At 38.0% G+C, this 19169-nt stretch overlaps 3 protein-coding genes across 3 annotated transcripts; 2 read left to right on the forward strand and 1 right to left on the reverse strand.

Moving 5' to 3' along the window:
- The first annotated feature begins 400 nt into the window (after positions 1 to 400).
- Positions 401 to 2589, forward strand: LOC123470251 (testis-expressed protein 10-like). Its single transcript, XM_045170320.1, has 6 exons — positions 401 to 747; positions 807 to 1168; positions 1234 to 1633; positions 1704 to 2024; positions 2102 to 2230; positions 2420 to 2589. Exons 2-6 carry the CDS (start codon positions 1070 to 1072, stop codon positions 2452 to 2454), a joined length of 984 nt encoding a protein of 327 aa, XP_045026255.1. The 5' UTR covers positions 401 to 747; positions 807 to 1069; the 3' UTR covers positions 2455 to 2589.
- A 714-nt stretch (positions 2590 to 3303) lies between these two features.
- LOC123470252 (ubiquitin conjugation factor E4 B-like) lies at positions 3304 to 7420 on the forward strand. The gene is given in 10 exon segments (XM_045170321.1): positions 3304 to 3465; positions 3528 to 4134; positions 4137 to 4723; positions 4813 to 5352; positions 5417 to 5613; positions 5766 to 5955; positions 6019 to 6183; positions 6260 to 6668; positions 6751 to 6941; positions 7001 to 7420. Coding segments are annotated over 10 exon segments (3207 nt in total). The 5' UTR covers positions 3304 to 3441; the 3' UTR covers positions 7298 to 7420.
- On the reverse strand, positions 7104 to 14779 carry LOC116915376 (calcitonin gene-related peptide type 1 receptor). The gene is given in 14 exon segments (XM_032920483.2): positions 7104 to 8310; positions 8313 to 8393; positions 8976 to 9119; positions 9222 to 9258; positions 9335 to 9420; positions 9499 to 9577; positions 9659 to 9707; positions 9769 to 9857; positions 9935 to 10002; positions 10076 to 10220; positions 10294 to 10489; positions 11622 to 11973; positions 13885 to 14346; positions 14599 to 14779. Coding segments are annotated over 14 exon segments (2100 nt in total). The 5' UTR covers positions 14605 to 14779; the 3' UTR covers positions 7104 to 8004.
- Positions 14780 to 19169: the final 4390 nt, after the last annotated feature.

A 19169-nucleotide genomic window follows, 5' to 3' on the forward strand; every position in this document is an offset into this window, starting at 1 on the left:
ATAAACGACGGCCTAGACACGAGAAAGTTTATAGTTATAATTTGTAGCAATGAAGAAAAAGGCAATATTTTTAGACCTTTGCTTTCCTCAACACTCAAATTCAATAGGTAATAGTTTGAGATAAGAGTGAAAGGTAGGCAGCAATAGAAAGGTATACTGTACGAGTGTACGACAGCTTGGAACTCCTTGGCAACTAGCCAACTACAAAACTTACACTGTTGAAAATATTAGAGAATCTGTATACGAATTAGCCCTAAAACCTTACTATTATGCCATTTTAAAATTCATAAATCATAGATAGCAATTTCATATCGCTAATTTGTAGCTTTTTGGCTATTTGCTAATTCGATTTCGATACGGGACGCGCGATGCGCAACTAACGTTATTCAACGAGGCAACGTTGTCTGGGTAGCAGAAGAACCGAAAGTCCGTAACCAACAACCAACAAACCAACGTGTTTGTAATTTAATTGAGCTACGAATTAAAAAAATCACGTGTTAACATTTTTCTAAAATGACCAAAAGCACTAAACATAAGAAAGAGTTCCGTAAGGAAAAAAATAAAATAAAATTGAAGCTCACGTTTAAAGCCGAGAAGAGTGGGAAAAGAAAAAAAGGACAGTTGCTACCCAAAGGCTTAAATGTGACAGATACAAGCTTTAAAAGTAAGAAAATAGTTTTGCCTGACCATTTACGACCCAGCGAAGATAGCGGAGTACCATTAAATCACAGAAAGCAAACATTTAAGGTAATAGATCATGTAATTTAATCAAACCTTCACATAAATAAGCACAGTTTGATTAACAGGAGCTTTTAGCCCACATGGGTCATTTCAATGCCACTGTTCAACAAGATGGTATAAAGGGGATGAAGGAGCTGCTTGTTAAGTTTCCAGCTGTACTTGATGTTTCTCTGTCATCCCTCTTGGGCAAAGTGTCAGAATTAATGTCTGTGCGTGATGCCCCAGTTCGAAAGTGCTCACTGAAATTGCTGGAGCACATTATTCAGTCTACATCAGCTGAAAATATTGCTCCTTTTTCCCTCTTCTTAATGCCCGATTAATATGCTGCATGAATCATATTGCGTTAGATATTCAAAAGGACTCTCATTTACTTCTGGACATCCTTCTCAATCATGTTCCTGGTCTGGTTTCTACAGTCACCATGCAGGTCCAATGTTTCATATTAATAACTTTGAAACTTATCTGCTAACATAATAAGCTTTTTTGTAACAGATTCTTCCTAACTTTCTGGAACAGATCTCTTCTCGAGATGTTTCGAAAGGTGATAGACGCGTCCTGACGATTAATCCTACTCAACGGCTTACGTCATTGAAATGGAGGCAAGAAGTACTTACCCGTGTCAATCAACTTCTTATTCTACTTCTTGAGAAAAACCAAACAGAGTATCAGTGGAACACCGTAGACATTGTGTTTGATCAGGGAAAATCTTGTCCCCTGTACATGAAAAGAAACTTTGATGTTAGACTAAATATTCAGAAGCCAGGCCATTTGTCAGTTAATGATAGCAATTCACCTAGCCTCCATATTCAAGGATTCGCTTCTCAGATTCTTCCTCTCCTAATTGAAACGTGGGTTGAAGCCATGGCTAGCGAGCAGCTGAATAAAGATCAAAGTACGTCCCTAACTGCTTTTCAAGATTTGTTATTTATCGTGTTAGTAATGAGCTTCTCTTTTGATTTTAGGTTGCTCACTTATTGGAATAGAGAGTATCGCATTATTCACGTGCATCTCCAATGTGATGTTCACGTTGTTGAGTATCATAAAGCAGTCAGAAAATCATTTGGAGTTGTTGAATTGGTTCCAACTTGAATACGGGGAGTCGCTCATTCGTAATTTCATTCGTCCATTCCCATTCTCAGCTCGGTTAGAATCTAGCCGTAGCAAGAAGCAGGCAATAGATCCCCAATGCCGTGACCAGAACCTCATACTTTGTTTTCTATGGGCTCAGCTGGAAACGAAAAGCGCAGCAAAGTGTGCTGAACTTGTCTTTCAGTATCTCAGTGGTAATAGTTTTGCAACAAAATCTTGATGAGAAAAAAACATTATTAATTTCACATTATCTTTTCTCCTGAACATCCAGGTCTACTTCAAGCCCCTGATGTTCAATTCGGTACTGCGGCTATTGAGCTCGTCGATAAGTTGAAGGAAATATTTTTTGATAAAAAAATCAAACCTGCAAAGAGGAAGCTTCAGATCAGTAGCATAATAGGTATGTTTGTTTTTCTAAATTACATGATTCACCCGTGAGAGAGTGCATTGGTTTATTTATTCATTTCCAATTCGCTCCCTCACGTGTTCAGCTCTATGTTTGCAAATGTACACAAATAGGAACATAATTGATTTTCATGCATTCTAAACGAAAACTGAGCTCATTTTATTAAATTTACTTATTTTTCAGATGCGATGAGGAAGAAGTTACCAAAAGGAAGATGAAGTACAGTATGCAACTCCCAAGACTTTTTGGCAGCGCAAACATGCAGCAAATATTACTATGTATGAACCTGCGCGTTTGGCACGTAGTTGCCGAGTAATGCAATCCTTCTGCTAATAAAGATAAATGGTTCAAGAGCTGCGGCTGAGTTCGAGGTTTTCTATTTAATACTGCAAGTTCCTTGCAGTATTCTTTTGGGACGTTCAGCTCATGTACGGAAATTCTTGCAGTTTCTCAAGCGTTCCCTGTAAACAACACTCGAAAGCGGAGCCAAGCGATCTTCTATGTATAAGTCACCCTATGATAAAGGGAAATATATTGAATTCTTTCTAGTTTTTTCTGTGGTACCATTTAACCGCAAGGAGCCAGAACACTACAAGGTACATTTTTTTCAGAAATGATTCTGTTAAAAGTTGCCTCTCTACAACTAATAAAGCATGTGAATTTTATGCTTCTATCGTAAGATGGTCGTGTCTTTTCAAAGTATAAGTGACCGTAAGACTTGCTTTGCACTCATGGTGCTCCTGTGTGTTTGTAACGTAGCAAAATGAGGCTGATGTTACACCTTTTTTTATTATTTTTATTTTTTATTACTGTATGCGCGGAACCTCGTCCACATAGATAAAGGTGTGCAAAATCCACCTATACATGGCTCAAGGTAAAACCGTGCGGCTCATTATTTTTCCGTGGGTTCATATGCTTATTGACTTGGGCGTAATAATTTACCGATAGCATTTATGTAAATCATAAATCTTGTTTAATTCTTTGACTTTTTACTGTTTACGTATCATCGAAAAATAATGCAAACGTTTTTAAGTAATCGAAGTGCTAAGAATCGATAAGTGACGTATACCACTGTATCGGTTTATTCACCACCCCTAACAGCCAACTCTGGTGCTTTCTTTATTCTTGTTCGAATCAGCTGGTTTGGTGATACAAATGACTAGGCAAGATTGTTGATAATTTAAACATTTGGTTTGTGCGTAAACATGAGTGAACTTACTCAGGAAGAGGTAAAAATAGCCCCATTTTCCAAACATTTTCGTTTCTATTATCTTTACTTTCATTTATGCAGATACGTCAGCGTAGATTGGCCCGCCTTGCAGTCATGTCCGCTGGAGTGGGTCCACTGAGCAGTCCCAGTTTATCTCCAGCCACGACTTCAGCAGAACCGAGCAATGCTCTTTTTATGGAAAATGGGTCCATGTTGTACACTCCCTCCACACCTGTTAAAAACTATCCAATGGACATTGATGGATCTACTCCACGTAAGATCGAAGCAGTGGACATGGATACTACAACACCACGAAAAATTGAAGCCATGGACACTGATGAATGTGCAATCACTCCATCCAAAATCCAGTCTACTGCTGACAACTTTTATACAGAAAATTTCCTTTACTCAACTGTTACAAGAATTCTGCGTATTTCCTTCCAATCAGAGAAGAGCTGCATAATTTTATCTTCAATTTGGCCAACTCACCCTGTTTTGACAAGCATAAGCTACATGGATAGCAACTGTGTTACCCTAACAGTGAGCAACTTGATTATGGAAGCATTAGACCTAATAATGTATTCTGTGGACAAGCCAACCCAGTTATTTCAAGAAGGTTCTCAAATCAACTGTCTCCAGTACTTGATTGATTGCTATTCAAGAATGGAAGAACATGAGAAAAAATATTCCAAAAATGCAGTATCTCCACAGTAAAGGAGCTACTTGTGAACATCAAAACTGAGCTCTGTTCTGCCCTTGCCCTTTTGTTGGAAGGCTTCCTCACAGAGCCTGTCAAGAAGAATTACTATAATATGCTTTATGAACATCTTAAGAGGCACACTTTACCTTCTGAATTTTTCTTTGAGCTGGTTCATCATCTGGAAGCAGATACTGTACGCTTTCAGAAAATATTCTCACCCTTGCTCCTAGTTATAAGGAAAGAATCTCAGAAAGGCTCAGTGTCTGATAGTTCTCATACAGCTGCCCTGCAAGTCCTCTGTGATCTGTGCGAGTGCCGGACTGGCGCCAGTTCCTCTATACGACCTTTTTGCAATCTCATGATAAAGCTGGGTAATTGGCTTGTGGAACCACTTACTGAAGCAACTGGTCGTGAGTTTGCAAAGTTTACTTTCCTTGGTCCGTTCTTGTGTACTTCACTTTTCGCGGAAGATGACTCTCGAATCGCCGAAAAATTACAGACTTCAACAAGTGAATCACGCCCAATGGTTTCGAGCCTTCAGCAAGAATTGGAGCTGACGCGCAACCTGCTTCACAAGGTAATTATTAGTACTAGGATCGTGTGGTCTGTGGTTGCTTTGTTTTTGTTTTTTTATTTCTTTAAAATTGACTATTTCTTATATTTCAGGTTTTTTATGCGCTCTTGGCCAACAGCGGATCTCGCGAATCTACACTGCAATGGATCGCAATTGCACTTAAACGCAACGAGAAACGCTCTATGATTAATGTTGAATCTCGGCTTGTCGCCGGTGACGGATTCTTTCTCAACCTTGCTGCCGTCATGCATCAACTATCACTCAAAATTAAACTTGACAAGGTGGATAAATTTTATCCATTTCATCCCCAGAGTCGTATTTGCAGTAGTGTGGCAAACGAAACCAAAATCAGAGTCAATTCGCAAGAGAGCCAGCAATGGGTGGAACAGCTTAACCAGCCAGAATCTGGCCACGTTTGGCAGGAATGCAAGTTTCCTACCGAGTGTTGGTTTATGACGTTACATGCCCAACATTTAGCTTATTTGCCGGCTGCTCGGCGTCATCAGCGAAGGATGCGCGCTCTTAAAGACTACCAGAAGCTGGTTGATGAGATGCAGAATACCGAAACGGAGTGGAGCCAAACACCAGCCGCCCGTCGAAACAGGGAACTTATTGCCATGTGGCAAGAACAGGTGGGTCTACGGTTAAAACTTGGTTATTCCTAACTTATTTTCGATTTCATTTTGTTTTTCTTAGGTGAAGAAACTTTTATTAAGCAAACCATGCGCTGAGGCCGGCCTGATGGACGAAAAACTCATCAGCAACTACATGCATTTTAATAGTATGGCTGCAGAATTGGAAATGCAAACCCTTTGTCCCGAGATTATCTTCGCCACAAGCAGCTCAACTCTTCCATCGAAAGCTACAGCTCTATTTGCGAACTACCCGGAATGGTAATGAATAGCTTTAATGCTGTAAGATTTAATCGAACAGTTAATGACGATGGCCCGTAGGTTCTTTGCTTAGAGAGAGCACACAAATAATTGCAATTTCGCACGAGGTATTGTACGCGGTGTCCGTTAACAAAATTTTCTTGTCCGTTTAGGTATGTGGAAGATATTGCCGAATTCCTTCTGTTGGCCCTGCAACATATGCCCCAAATTGTTGCACGAACGATGGATCAAATGGTCATGACGTGGTTGCTTACCCTGGTTTGTTCAGCCAATTGTTTCAACAACCCCTATCTGGTAGCCAAGCTGGTTGAAGTGCTCTTTATGATGAATCCCGCAGTCCAGGTATATTGCCTTTCCCCTTATTTATTGTATTAGAGTACGCTAATGTTACCACTGTTGACATAGCCTCGAACGGAGACGTTACACGAGCGATTGTTGACTCATCCAATTAGTCAATCCTCTTTGCCTCCGGCTCTGATGAAATTCTATGCAGATGTAGAATCCACTGGAGCAGCATCAGAATTTTATGACAAGTTTACAATTCGATTTCACATCAGCATCATATTGAAGGTTTTTATAAATTTCCTTAAAAGAAATAATTGTTTTTTAATGGAGTTTTTATGTCATTTTTTCAACCTGTCTCCAGAGTTTATGGCAAAGTCCAGTCCACCGGGAAACGGTTATTCAGGAACTTAAATCAGGCAAACAGTTTGTCAAATTTATCAACATGTTGATGAACGATACCACTTTCCTTCTGGACGAAAGCCTCGAGTCACTACGAAGGATTCACGAAGTTCAAGAAGCGATGGAAAACCGCGCTAGCTGGGAACAACAACCCGAGGAGCAGAAAGAGACGCGATTGCGGCAGCTTGCCACCGATGAGCGTATGTGTAAATCCTACTTAACACTTGCTCGTGAGACGGTTGACATGCTTCATTATTTGACGCAACATGTACCCGATCCATTCTTGCGTCCCGAGCTGATTGATCGGTTAGCAGCGATGCTTAACTTCAATTTGCAACAGCTCTGTGGGCCGAAATGTAAACATTTTAAAGGTATGAATTAATCACAATTTTAATTTCAAATAGATTTTGATATTTTCTACGGCGTGACTAAATCCACATTGTATGGTTGTAGTGAAAAACGCCGATAATTACGGATGGGAACCTCGGCGCGTGTTGGACCAACTAACTGATATCTATCTTCATTTGGACTCTGATGTGTTCGCTCAAGCGCTAGCAGCGGATGAGCGATCGTTCCGTTTTGAACTCTTTGAAGAAGCAGCCGTACGCTTAGAGCGAGCTCTAATCAAAGCTCCCTCCAAGTACGTGGCGCGTTCGATACTTTTAAAAGTTAAAAACATCATTACGTAATCAATTCTCCTCAGATTGCACACTGGAGAGAACTTTCTGCGAAAGCGCAGCGGATCGTCCTTCAAAATCAAAAGCGCGAGCTTGATTTCAGTGATGCACCGGAAGAATTCCGTGATCCACTGATGGATACGCTAATGGACGACCCCGTCTTGCTCCCAAGCGGAAAGGTTATGGATAGAGCCGTTATCCTCCGTCACTTGCTCAATTCGTCCACTGATCCATTTAATCGGCAACCCCTTACTGAAGACATGCTGATGCCTGTTGAAGATTTGAAGCTCCGTATTGTGGCTTGGAAACAGAAAAAGGAATGAAAGGTAGATTCTGTTTCGAAAAATTTCGATTGTTCGGCCAATATTTAGTTAAAAGGTTTTTCATATTGTTTTCGAATGTAATAAATCTTGTTTATTGCGGGCAAAATACAAAAGTCTTAGGTTGCTGCTCGGATGAAGGTTAAAATTCTGAAAGCGTAATGCATATGCAGTAATGTGTTTCCGAACTGTACTTTTTATTTAAAAAAGTTCAGAACAAAACTTACATATTTTATTGAATATTATAGAGTGTAGTGAAAACATCAGTAATAAAGGTTAATGAGACAAACACATACATACAATTTCACTGTAACAAATTAGATAGTCAAAACTTTTGTTATAAGAGATATTTACATTGGAAAAATTGATCCGCTACAGGTTTGGTGTGTTTTGACAAGGTATTTTATTATTACTAATGCATCAATTATTATTCAACAACAAAATCTTAAAGAATGTCATTTTAATGTATTCAAAACAGTTGGAGAGAAAAAAAGAATAGCAAAAAGACATTTAAAATAGCAAAATGGTTAATGTGTACAAATATTTTCTGATGAGCATACAGTATATTTAACTTAACGAAGCCATGCAACAAAATTATTATTTTAAAACTGTCGTAAATATGCGTGATTAAAATAGACATTAGTAAATGAAATTCAGTTCGTTCCGTTACCAAAGCAAGTTTCGCCGTAGCAAGTATTGTTTTCTTAACTTTAACATTTAGTATCATTCTCATTATCATTGTTGAGATGAACAGATTCTTCATTGCCGTTGCAATGGGTTTCTGGCAATATGGTTTGAAGTTTCTGCACAGTGGAATCTTTCTCTTTCGTAAATACGCTGGCTCTTTCTTCAGAAACGTGAACAGGTCTAATGTTTATTGTTATTTGCTTTTGTCGAATATTGGGAGCGCAATCCGCAAGAGAAAAATGGGTGGAAAAGGTGCTGCGACCAAGAAAAACTGAGCATCCTATACTTCGTGTGCGTCCTCTCTCGTCCACCTTCACGCGTTGACTTCGATCCGTCCTTTTTTTGTTTTACTATTTCGAAGACATCGGTTATCTTTAAAACGTCGATAGGAACGCAGCAACAGGTAGTGAACCTGCAAAACGAAAAACCTTGGTATTGCTAAACAAATACATGATTTGCATTCATTAACGAGCATATCGAAAATTAAATTTATTTTTACTTGGAAATCATAGTTTATGAGTTATTCAAATTCAAAGGGGTTGCGATAAAAGCGCTTTGATTTTGATTTATTCAAAACCACTTGATTGAAAAGAAAACGGATGTTTTATTCGGAATCAGCGGTTTATTTTGTTTATAGTAGTCTATAAATTTCGTGGAATTCCAAGTAGAAATTTAATTCCAAACTTTTGTTGGAAAAGTCGGGCTTAAAAAGTCAGGCTTAAAAATTGATTGTTTCGACTATAGCTAAAATCTAAATATTGGAAGTTTTGCATGATTTAGATTGAAAATTGTACAAGGATCACAAAAATTGACTTCGTTTTTATTGTGAGACTTATAGTTATGGAATTATTTTAATTCAAAGTGGTCACACCGAAAAAATACCGTTCCACTTTCTGGTGTTTGATCAATCCCATTTTCCTATGGGACTCAAAGTCGGTAGAATTTTCGTCGACGGTATCAATTTTTGAACGTATATATTAAAGGATGTAATTACCTCGCTATTTCCGTAGCAGAATATAATAGCGACCAAACACCCTTGGAGCCCGTCGAGTAAAGCGTTCGCGTAGTGATAAAAATCGATCCAATCGCATCCGCCCTTAGACGGTCGATAGATTGTCACGACAAAGTGCAGACCAAACTGTGTGTATGAAAATAAACCCCGTGTTAGACTATCGTTGAATTGATCTCTTATCTAATTAATGTAAGTAATTAAATGTTCAATGGATAACGCACAAATTACCAGAGGAAACAAGACGAGGGTAGCACGGACTGCTTTTCTGGATATAGAAGTAAATAGGACATATAAGGCAAGAGTAAGACGTTGTCATTAAAATATTTATTTAATAAACCGACCTGAATTGACTGGGTTCATTAATGCTCGTCGAACGCAGTTTCATTACCAGTATTCGAATAATGTTTATCAAGAAGACCAGGTTCATCTATAAATGCAAGCGAAGGCTTTAATTCTACTAAATCTGAAATGAGCGTGTTTCATAGATGCGTATAGAAAAACCTACAACTAGCGAAAGTAGACAAGGTGTATTCAACACCCACTCCCAGGCTTCAATCGGTTCTATCCAACAGCGAACGTCATACCTTACACGATGAAAAAAAAACATCATAAAGGAATATTGAAAACCCGGCCAATCCTTCAATTAATGTGTTTTCGGGACATACCGAATAAATCGAATGAATGCGTAGATTCCTGTAGGAATGAGCGGAAGCACTGAAAAATAAAGAATAATAATTGAAGTAATTGAAAATTGTGATGGTTGCTAAGTAATTACCCCAACCGATGAAATAAAATACTGAAAAACTGCTTTCCTCAGCAAAGGCAGCAGTGATTAAACGGTGCAGGTAGAAGCCCTCACAAAACCTAATGAAATCGGTATAGGGTATAATTAAAATTTGCAATGTTCTTATTTCATTTCCTAATTCCATCGGAATACTCACATCCACATGTAATTGGTCATACGCAAATACTTTAACGTGATCAAAGCCAAGCGACAGAAAAAAGCATTCTGCATGAAAAACACCAAATAAAATCAAAATTTCACTAATTCATCGCATTTCTAAAAATGAGTGCTACAATACCTCATCCACATAGGACTCTTTGACAGAGATATTCGCCAATTTTGGTAGAATAGTGAACACTTTGAAAACGATGACGAGTATCGAGTTCAGCAAAATTGACATGAACATGTTTTTGTGTAACCGGATGCGGTAAACATTTAATTGCCTGTTGTTTTTTTTATGTCATAGAAATTTCTGCAATAAATGGCTATGCAATTATTTATCAATAAAACAAATACTTGTAAGAGTAGAAAACGAGAAGGGCTGGAAGAAGCATCGCAACGGAGACAGCGTAAGCGATTAAATGAACATTCGTTCGCTGCCTCAGAGTACCAACAGGACTACATGGACTGTAGTTGGTCTTTTCTGTTGCCGAACCTACATCTCCTCGGCGATACCATGTGCCATCAGAAGTACATACCTTCTCGGCATAACCTAAAAATTTTATTGTTCATTATAGGGAAAAGGCATCCACATTCCATCGAACTGCTACTGACTAACTTTTTACTTTTCGAGCTTTTGCTGATGGAGATTGCATTGGATTTCATTTCAACTTGAAATTACTATACTATAGTATAGTCTAGCTTTGAGAAGACAACTCACTTCGACAAACAAGTTAAAATACAATTTTGTCTTTTTTAAAAAATGAACACAATGGACGAAAACACTTGAAAACTTTAGGTCGGCTACTTTCTGTTGCGAAAACAAATGTATTTCCTATTTCAGTCTTGCGCAAAGCAAAGTATGGAACTATGTCTTATTAAGGGAAACTTTGTATTCAAGAAAACTCAGCTACTCTTCTTTATTGTCTCTTCACGTTTTCCACGTAACTTTTCCAGTTTGGTTGCATCATCCTTTTCCCAAGGCATATAGGGGGTCCACCCTACTTTTGCATTATTTTTGTTCTTTTTCGTATATTTGAATACAGAGAGCATGTTTAAGGCGGAAGTGCAATAGAAATATACGCGTTGCAGTGTGCCGTGTCTTTCTTTCATCGATCAACTAAGCTACTAGAAAATTACCAGGGAGTGGTGTAGACTTAATAGCTTCTAGATTAGTGAGAAAGGGACTATTACTCGAGTGCTGTTGCAACGATCGTTTTCTTTAACAAATGGTTTTATGGAGTGCCAGTTGTCCCTTCAATGACATTGCATTCGTCGAACAGCCTTGCCCAATTCATACAAGCCTCCCAATAGAATAAACGATAATCAACTTTGATTTAAACTATAGCGAATGAGAAAATCATAGCAAATGGATCGAACAAAATATATCCATTTGCTTAACCAGTGTTGATAATGACAATTTCAAAATCAGTAGACAAAATCTCTTTAAAGTAACGGTTACAATATTTTAATAATGACGACTATAAACCTAACCAAACGTTTGTCTTATCCGACAATCGTTCATTGTGACCCATCACAAATCCTCTTCCAGAGTAATCTCAGCTCAGAGCAACTTTAGTTTCATCTTACGTTTTCATGGATCAATTAAACTAAGTTTTAGATGTAATATACTACGAGACAAGTTTTCCCTTTTTAGTAAAATCATTTTTAGTAGATTTTCTTACGTGAACAAGCGGGTGGTTCTGTCTCGAAGTAGATGTAGCTGGGACACACGGATAGAGCAATTCGATTAGGAATGGTTCTTTCCCAACACGTCCAACCGTCCCATGTAGGAGGGCAAAATTTTGAAACTGGCGTTGACTTGATGATTGGTTGCGAGTGGAAAGCCTTTTCCTCTTCGTTGCCATAATCTGAGATGTTACTTTTGTATTCATCATCGTTTGGTTGCATGGATTCGAGCATATGTTGACAGCAATCGACCGCAGCCCTACAGCAAGATCTCCATTTCTCTTGTGATTTAAAATCAACAAAAGTCAGCAAGAGTTTGCTCCCAGTGTCTGTTTCATTAGCGGCCATCTGGAAGTTGAAAATCATTTCTCAAAATATTGCAGAACATTACAACGCAATGGGGTGGCTAATATGGAATATATCATTTGTAGCCTATATTGGGATAACGGAGAAATACAAGATATATACCCTATTTTTTACCGTAGTTAATTATACATCTATTTTACCCTCGAACAGATATTCCATGGGGTTATACAGTCTCAGCAATCAGTGTACCCATTCATACATCAGAAGCTTTGTCCAGGTGAAAGATAGATGTATGAGGCGACAGATTCAGGTTGAAATCGATACATAATCTATTTCTTATAAAAAATGTTGGTACCTTACTCGACACAATATGCCCCGATATCGTCTTTGACATACAAATTTTAGGCTCTTTGCTTTTTCTTGGCCTCCATTTCTTGGATCTCTTCTTATTCCTGTATGAGATGCGATTACTTGCCGAACTTTACACAAAGAGTAAAACACTTTTTACCGCTGTTCTTCAAAAAAGGAAAAATGCAAGCAGCACTTGCTTAAACGTAGTGGAATTTCAAGAAACGAGCGGTGAAGTTTTCGAAAAACTGAAGTGATTTACGTTACATTATTTCTGAAAGAAAACGTGCACTCTATAGATGATGCTCGTTTTAGCCTTTTCCTCAAAAACCATGTGCAAAAGTACGAAAATCCCATGTAACCTACTTTGTTTAATGGATGTGCTTCTTTTGCTACTTCTGTGTTGGAACTCTTTCATTTTCAGCAATAGTTTCGATCGTATCTTGTTGAAAATAGCAACAATGCCGTACATGGAAGTATACTATTTCTTTTGATGCTGAGACAATTATAGACGAACGTTAGAAATGGGAAGTACCGTCGTTGGATAGTTTGAATGAGATAGATCACCATCTCTCGGGATGTTGAGGTCGTCAAGAAAAGAGACCTAGAAACTGTCGGAAGCTTTGTACAAAAGCTGTCTTATTTGCGGAACGGTTCCCCAGACTATGTCACATTAAATATTTTTTTTGAAATTTCCCCATTTTACTCTCCTTTTTCTGATGCCCAGCTTACAATGTAATCTTATCAACAAATTCAGAAGGCAATTTTTTTTACCTATACGTGTGCGATCAACTTTTTGCTGCCTTTTTCAAAAAAATGCATCATTCTTTGCATGACGTAATGTGTGTGGCAATACTTATTCTTATATTGTAATAGAAGTTGTTCGTGCTCATGGGCTATCAAGCATTATCTTTAACTTTTATACCTGATATCCTGCCTTTTTGACAAGCAATAACATAGACTTATTTCTTTCGATGGAAACGGTAGCGATTCAAGAAAATATTCCTCATAAATCATAGGTGAGTAGACGTTCTTGCGTGCATTTTATATATGTAACAAGACAGTGAAACGTGTGCCATTTCTTTTTTAACCATAAACTTCAGCCAATTTTGCTAAATTCCAGACTGTGACATCCCATTTTCACGATCCCTAACCGCCATGTTTCAGTGTTCCGAATTCCCGTTAACTTCACAGCCCAGCCTGTACAACGTCTTTTAAATGAATGTTCTTCTAAACTAGAAACAAGTCAAAACTTGTTGTTTTAGTTTTAGTGTCAAACATAAACGACCCTCTTTTTCGAATGTTGGAATGAGATAAATAATTCTTTTCTGCAAAAACTTTGTCTTGCGTAGCATAACTCTTATCCAAAATCCGATGAAGATAAAGAAAAACAAAGAAAAGTTAGCGCATATTTTTTTAAGCTAAAGGACTTCTAGCAAAACTCTATACTCTGTGATTTATTCGATTTTTTTATCTTGCCCAGATAGGAGCTTTTATAAGCTTCCTATTTTCGAATTCGTGACAGGGCAAACAAAACATTAAAGTCATGTAACGTTAGTTATTTCCCTAAAGGATGCGGGCCAAATAGAAAGAAAAAAGACTTACCGTTTCATTAAGGACATCATGAGTCAGAAACGTAACATTAAACCATATGTCAGTTTCTATTAGCAGACTCCGCATCCTGACTACCGTGTGGTTCCACTTGCTGTTTTGGCGGAAAAAAGTTGGGTTGTCCGGGATGTATTGATAGCAACGGGTGCAAGTATCCAAAGCGAAGATATCGGTGGGCAGATAGCGTCCGTCCGGAGCACGGCAATAAATGTTATCGTCCGTTGAGTTATGACGACTCTTGATGGATTGGCTTCTTCTCCCAAACAATCTTTCGTCATTTGATATACGTGGAACAATAAATTCGCCAGGCAATTTGTTTGATTCTAATGGATTTTGTATCCGTTCAGTATCGACGTGCATCAGGTTTTCGGTTCCGTTACTTGGAGGAATCATTTCAAACTCGCCAAACGTGCCGGTGCTGATGCTCGATGACATCACCAAATGGAGCAAGACCCACTGTGTCATTTCCCACAAAAAATTTACTAAAATATATTCTAACCTTCTCACGGTATATGGGAAATTGAATGATGTAAGCTACTCCTTTACGAGCTTCTTCTTAAATTAGATTTTTAAAATTGTCATCGAACAAATTTCAATACATACTCAGGTGTAAAAAAACATTTGGATTACAATATAGAGATGGACTATGAATGATCAACTCGACAACAATCAGAGAAAGATGCATAATGGCTTGGATATAGAACTCACCATCATAGTAACTGATATTAGCAATGGTTGTCAAATATATGCAGTTCCAGACCTCTTGAGAGACCACCATCTACCTAGGCCTAATCTAAAACGAGACTGTTCGGATTTAGACGGAACGGACTTTCTTTTCTCAGATTCTGAGATTCTCTTGTGGACATGCGCATATTACCACTAAAGTCTTCAACAGAAAATCAGTGTCTATATAAGAATCCACGATTTTCTTGTTTGCAACTATAGGAACGGATAAGAAAGACATGCAGCGCAGCAAAGCATCTGAACGAATCACTGAATGTCTCCTCTTTGAACATTTTACTGGCATTCTTTTTTAGGATTCCGTTGCTCATTTTCAAGCCACGTAAAACACAAACAGTCTCTTTGAGCTTCAGTTGAGTAATGCCTCCGAGACAAAATTGCATTACAAAAAGCAATTTTCGCAATACGGACTGATCTTTTCTTCATTTCCAGCAATTTGTTAGAGCCGTTTTTGGACCAAGATTGGTTCTTGATATTGGAAAAATTTTTATGGTGCCTGAGGATGTTGTTTCAGTCGGATTGAAAAATTACTAGCAACTCATCGTCGCTTATCACAAGAGATCGAAATTAAATGCAAGAACCAATTTTTACAATTGAGCAATTTTTATTTTAAAGGTGTTTTCTTTCAAATTGGGCTTTGAAATCGAAAGCTGTCTAAAGCATGCGCGGGTTTAATTTGGATTGTCAGCTGAAGGGATGTATACATTGTTAACCGGCTTCTACGAGAGATGGCAATGGATTCAAATTTCATGCGCACTATCAAGAATCACTTGAATGCCATGAAACACAATTTCTCATTTTAAACTAATGTGAGTAAATCTGAAACAAAATTCTTGAATTTCTTGATCTATTCTATTATAAACTGTGATAAAACTAAAAATTCAATCTCGTATTATTCTTCGGGCTATTATCAACTATATCCCGCCCCATCTCCGGCTTTTTGTGATATTAAAAGATCTCTTGGATCATTTATAATTCAGAATAAATGAAAATGGTGGATCGTATGATGTTTGGCAGCTCAGCAAATTTTTTCACGTATAGGCCACTGTATGATAAAATTATTTCAAACTTTGTATGGTGCAATGCGGAAATATAGACAGCAACCGTCAAATTTCAATACATTTCTTTTTGACAAAAAATTATTGTGCAGTTAACCCTATCGTTGGAATGTTGTAACGGAAATCAGATGTTGACATCATGCAACACGGTGATGAAAATTGGAATGAAAACCGGGTCAGCTAAAAACTAATTTTATTCAAAAATCGAAATACAAGGATATAATACGCTCTTCATTCACGGGGTCAAAATATAACTGGGACATCAACAGGATGGGTATTATAATTACTAAACAGCAGCTAGTTTCACTTATGCTGAACGTAATACTAAGAAAACATTTTCTAGTGAATAAAATGGGGAAAAAAAGGCGACCGCAACCGCTGATAAGATCTGTACAGAAAATGGGTTCTGTAAATTAGACGAGGATTGCACGAGCGCTTTCATATCACGCTGCCTCAAGTTAATAACACGTATAAATATTTCTTGTCCATAATGCAGTTGTTTCAGTTTTTTCTTTCCATTAGGAATTAGCTGCACACTCTCACATGCGGCAGAGTTGCTGGCAGGGCTACCAAGGTAAGATTTCAAACGATTCAATTTTCATCCGAGCATTCGGGTTAGTCTATTTAACAGTGAACCTTTCCTGAACCTCCCTTCCTGAACCTCCGCTCTCTTGGAATATTGTGCGTGTAAATAGTTTAGTGCATGCACTTGTTTATGCTTGCTATTTACATGACTCTTCAATAAATTATTCAGCGTGAGAGAAGCGTAGAACCCGCTTCTAAAAATATATAGCTATTTTTCTGTTACATATTGTTGCATGAACCTAAAATGAAAACACTAACACATGTAGCAGATAGGGACTAAGAACAAAAATTAAGGAATTAAATGAAAGGGGAAAATGTCGTCTATAGAGACAGTGTGATGGACTTTTTGCTTCTTGCTGGACGACGTTTCGCCAGACGTTTTCTAAAACTGATAAAGACGGGTTTAAAAAATCAGAAGGTTTGACCACAGTGTAATATGCATCAACAGTACAGTAACCTATAAGCGATTAACCAGCTGCAAAAAGGATAACGTGTGCTCATATACATAGGTAAAAAAAATGGGAATATAGGCTACCTGCTTCATGAGAATGACAATGTTACACATGATATGCCAGGCGCACATGCCAAAGGATTATCGATAACGACAAATATACGGTTACCTATTGCAGTATTTTTACCGACATGGTGGACGATAACGGCTGCTCTCAAGTCTCGAAAAGCAAATTGACGTTGAAATGAAGCGACATGGCATCGCGACGACTGCCGATCTGAGCCTAACTCCATTTCCCGACTGAAAAATCTTTGGAAAATTACATGGATCGCGTCGTTGCCCCAGACTCCTGTCTCTCCTGAAACATCCGCTATGAACAGAGTAAGCCCAAATATTCGACGTGTTTCACTTAGTAACAAGAAGAGATCCCTTTTAAGGTTCAAAGCTGTATTTATTTGATGGAAAGCTTCAAAGCAGTTACAGTTTCCCTTCCAACAGCCCAACATTACAGAATATGTGAAATGCTTTTAAGTCGACATCACAGAAGGTCATTATCGGTGCTCATTGATGATTACAAAAACGCTTTTCAAGTATTCCTCGTGCAAATAAGTTGCCAAATGCCAATCTCTATATATGTGCAAAGACAAATTCAAATATTTAACAATAGAATCATTGAAATCCAGGGATTCAAAGCAGGGGAAGGAAACGTTAGAAAGCGAAACTTGCATGTCTAGTTGATAGATGCCACCCAAAAATCTATCTTCCCAAACGGATGAAAAACATGATATACATACTCAAATTAAAGCAACAAGCCATGTCGAATTAAGTATGTAAAAATTATTCTGGTTTCCAAAATTGCACTTTCCTTATTCTTGTCGTCAAAACCAGATATCGATGCGGGAGTGATCTCTGAAACGAAAAAACTGATAATTTCTTTCTACCATCATTTAGTCCTGTCCTGAGGTGTAAGTAGAGTGTTCTATATATAAGAATTTGGATTCAGAACATGTACGAATGAATTATCTGTGTATTGGGGTAGCCCTTTAAAGATGTTCATACATCACGAGATTTTGAGGTTTGCTTGCACGTATTCTTGTTAGGTGTCTACCAACACGTTTTCATTAATGATGGATATCTTCCTATTCGTTTAACAGGGACAAACAAGTGCAGAATAGCACGTCTGGACTCATATTCATTTTAAACATAATTTGGATATAGTCGTTTGTTCCTATGGATTTTACCATAGAAATTTAATGTGAACGTTCTTATTCAGATGATATCCCACAGCAGTAGAAACAAGAAGTCGATCTTTGTTTGAAAAGAATATATATATTAGTCTACAGCTGTTTTCCTTTGTCAAATTCTAAAAGAAAACATTGTGTTCTATTGATAGAAAATTGATAGAAACACGTATGGGTCGGATGCAGAGCTCACTTAAAATCAGTCGCCCGTTGATCACATGTAAAAGCAAGCTGAGGTTTTATCCGAATCGTTTCGGCAAGAAAACGATTGTTGAATAGACAACGTCACTTCCAGGCTCCGTCAACGTCTCGTTGGAATTATGGCTGAAACTGTTTCATCATCCGGCCCAGCATCGCCGCGAAGATGGACATGCGCGAAATAATCATCGCTCGCGCGCCAAAAGATTCAATTCGACTCTCGCGTCCACCCATTTCATTTACCCTCCCCCCCAATCAGCAAAATTACGCTGTCTGTTTTCCATCAAAGTGACCTCGGTGGTCTGGTATATATAATGACCATCTTTAACTGAAATAATATAGCTTCTGAAAAGATATCTATAGGCTACTCAGCATTTACCTGTTTTTGTATAGCAATATTGTATTATATTGTTTTGGAATTGTTTGGTGCTTGTTTAAATTTCAGAAACGATTGAAAGAATTTAAGTAAACTTACGCTATAGATGGCGTCGTGCGTGATCTAGCGTGAGCGTGCAGTCATCTCCGTAGCTAAACATAAAAAAAAAAACCATATGCTTTTATTCAGAAATCTTATTCAAATTCTTTAATTGTACATCACTTTAACAAATACTTTGACTCAATCAAGGATGAATGTTAAGTCCACAAATGATTATGCGACAAACGAGGTTGAAACGCCTTCTGCTCGATTTATAGTTATTACCTGTCACCTTCACAGGAAGAAACGTGGAAAACTAACGAAGCTTTAGCTCGAGTCGTCGTCACTGTTCAGCTAATTTGAATCTTCGTCGCCAGAAGGGGGCTTCCATTCGTCTTCGCATCTTGAATCGTAAGTCAAAAATTACTTCCATCGCATCTGCCTGTTATTCATTTGAGTAGAGCTGCAGGTCTCCAGTGATTACCAATTATTCTACCTATGGGTCTTCGCATAGTCTATGGGGGTTCTTTTTCGCATTCTCTTTCATACTAAGCCGAAGTTGTTATATCTGCACCCTCATCATCTTTAAT

Source organism: Daphnia magna, linkage group LG2 (assembly GCF_020631705.1).
Source record: "Daphnia magna isolate NIES linkage group LG2, ASM2063170v1.1, whole genome shotgun sequence".
Classification (NCBI taxonomy): Eukaryota; Metazoa; Arthropoda; class Branchiopoda; order Diplostraca; family Daphniidae; genus Daphnia; species Daphnia magna.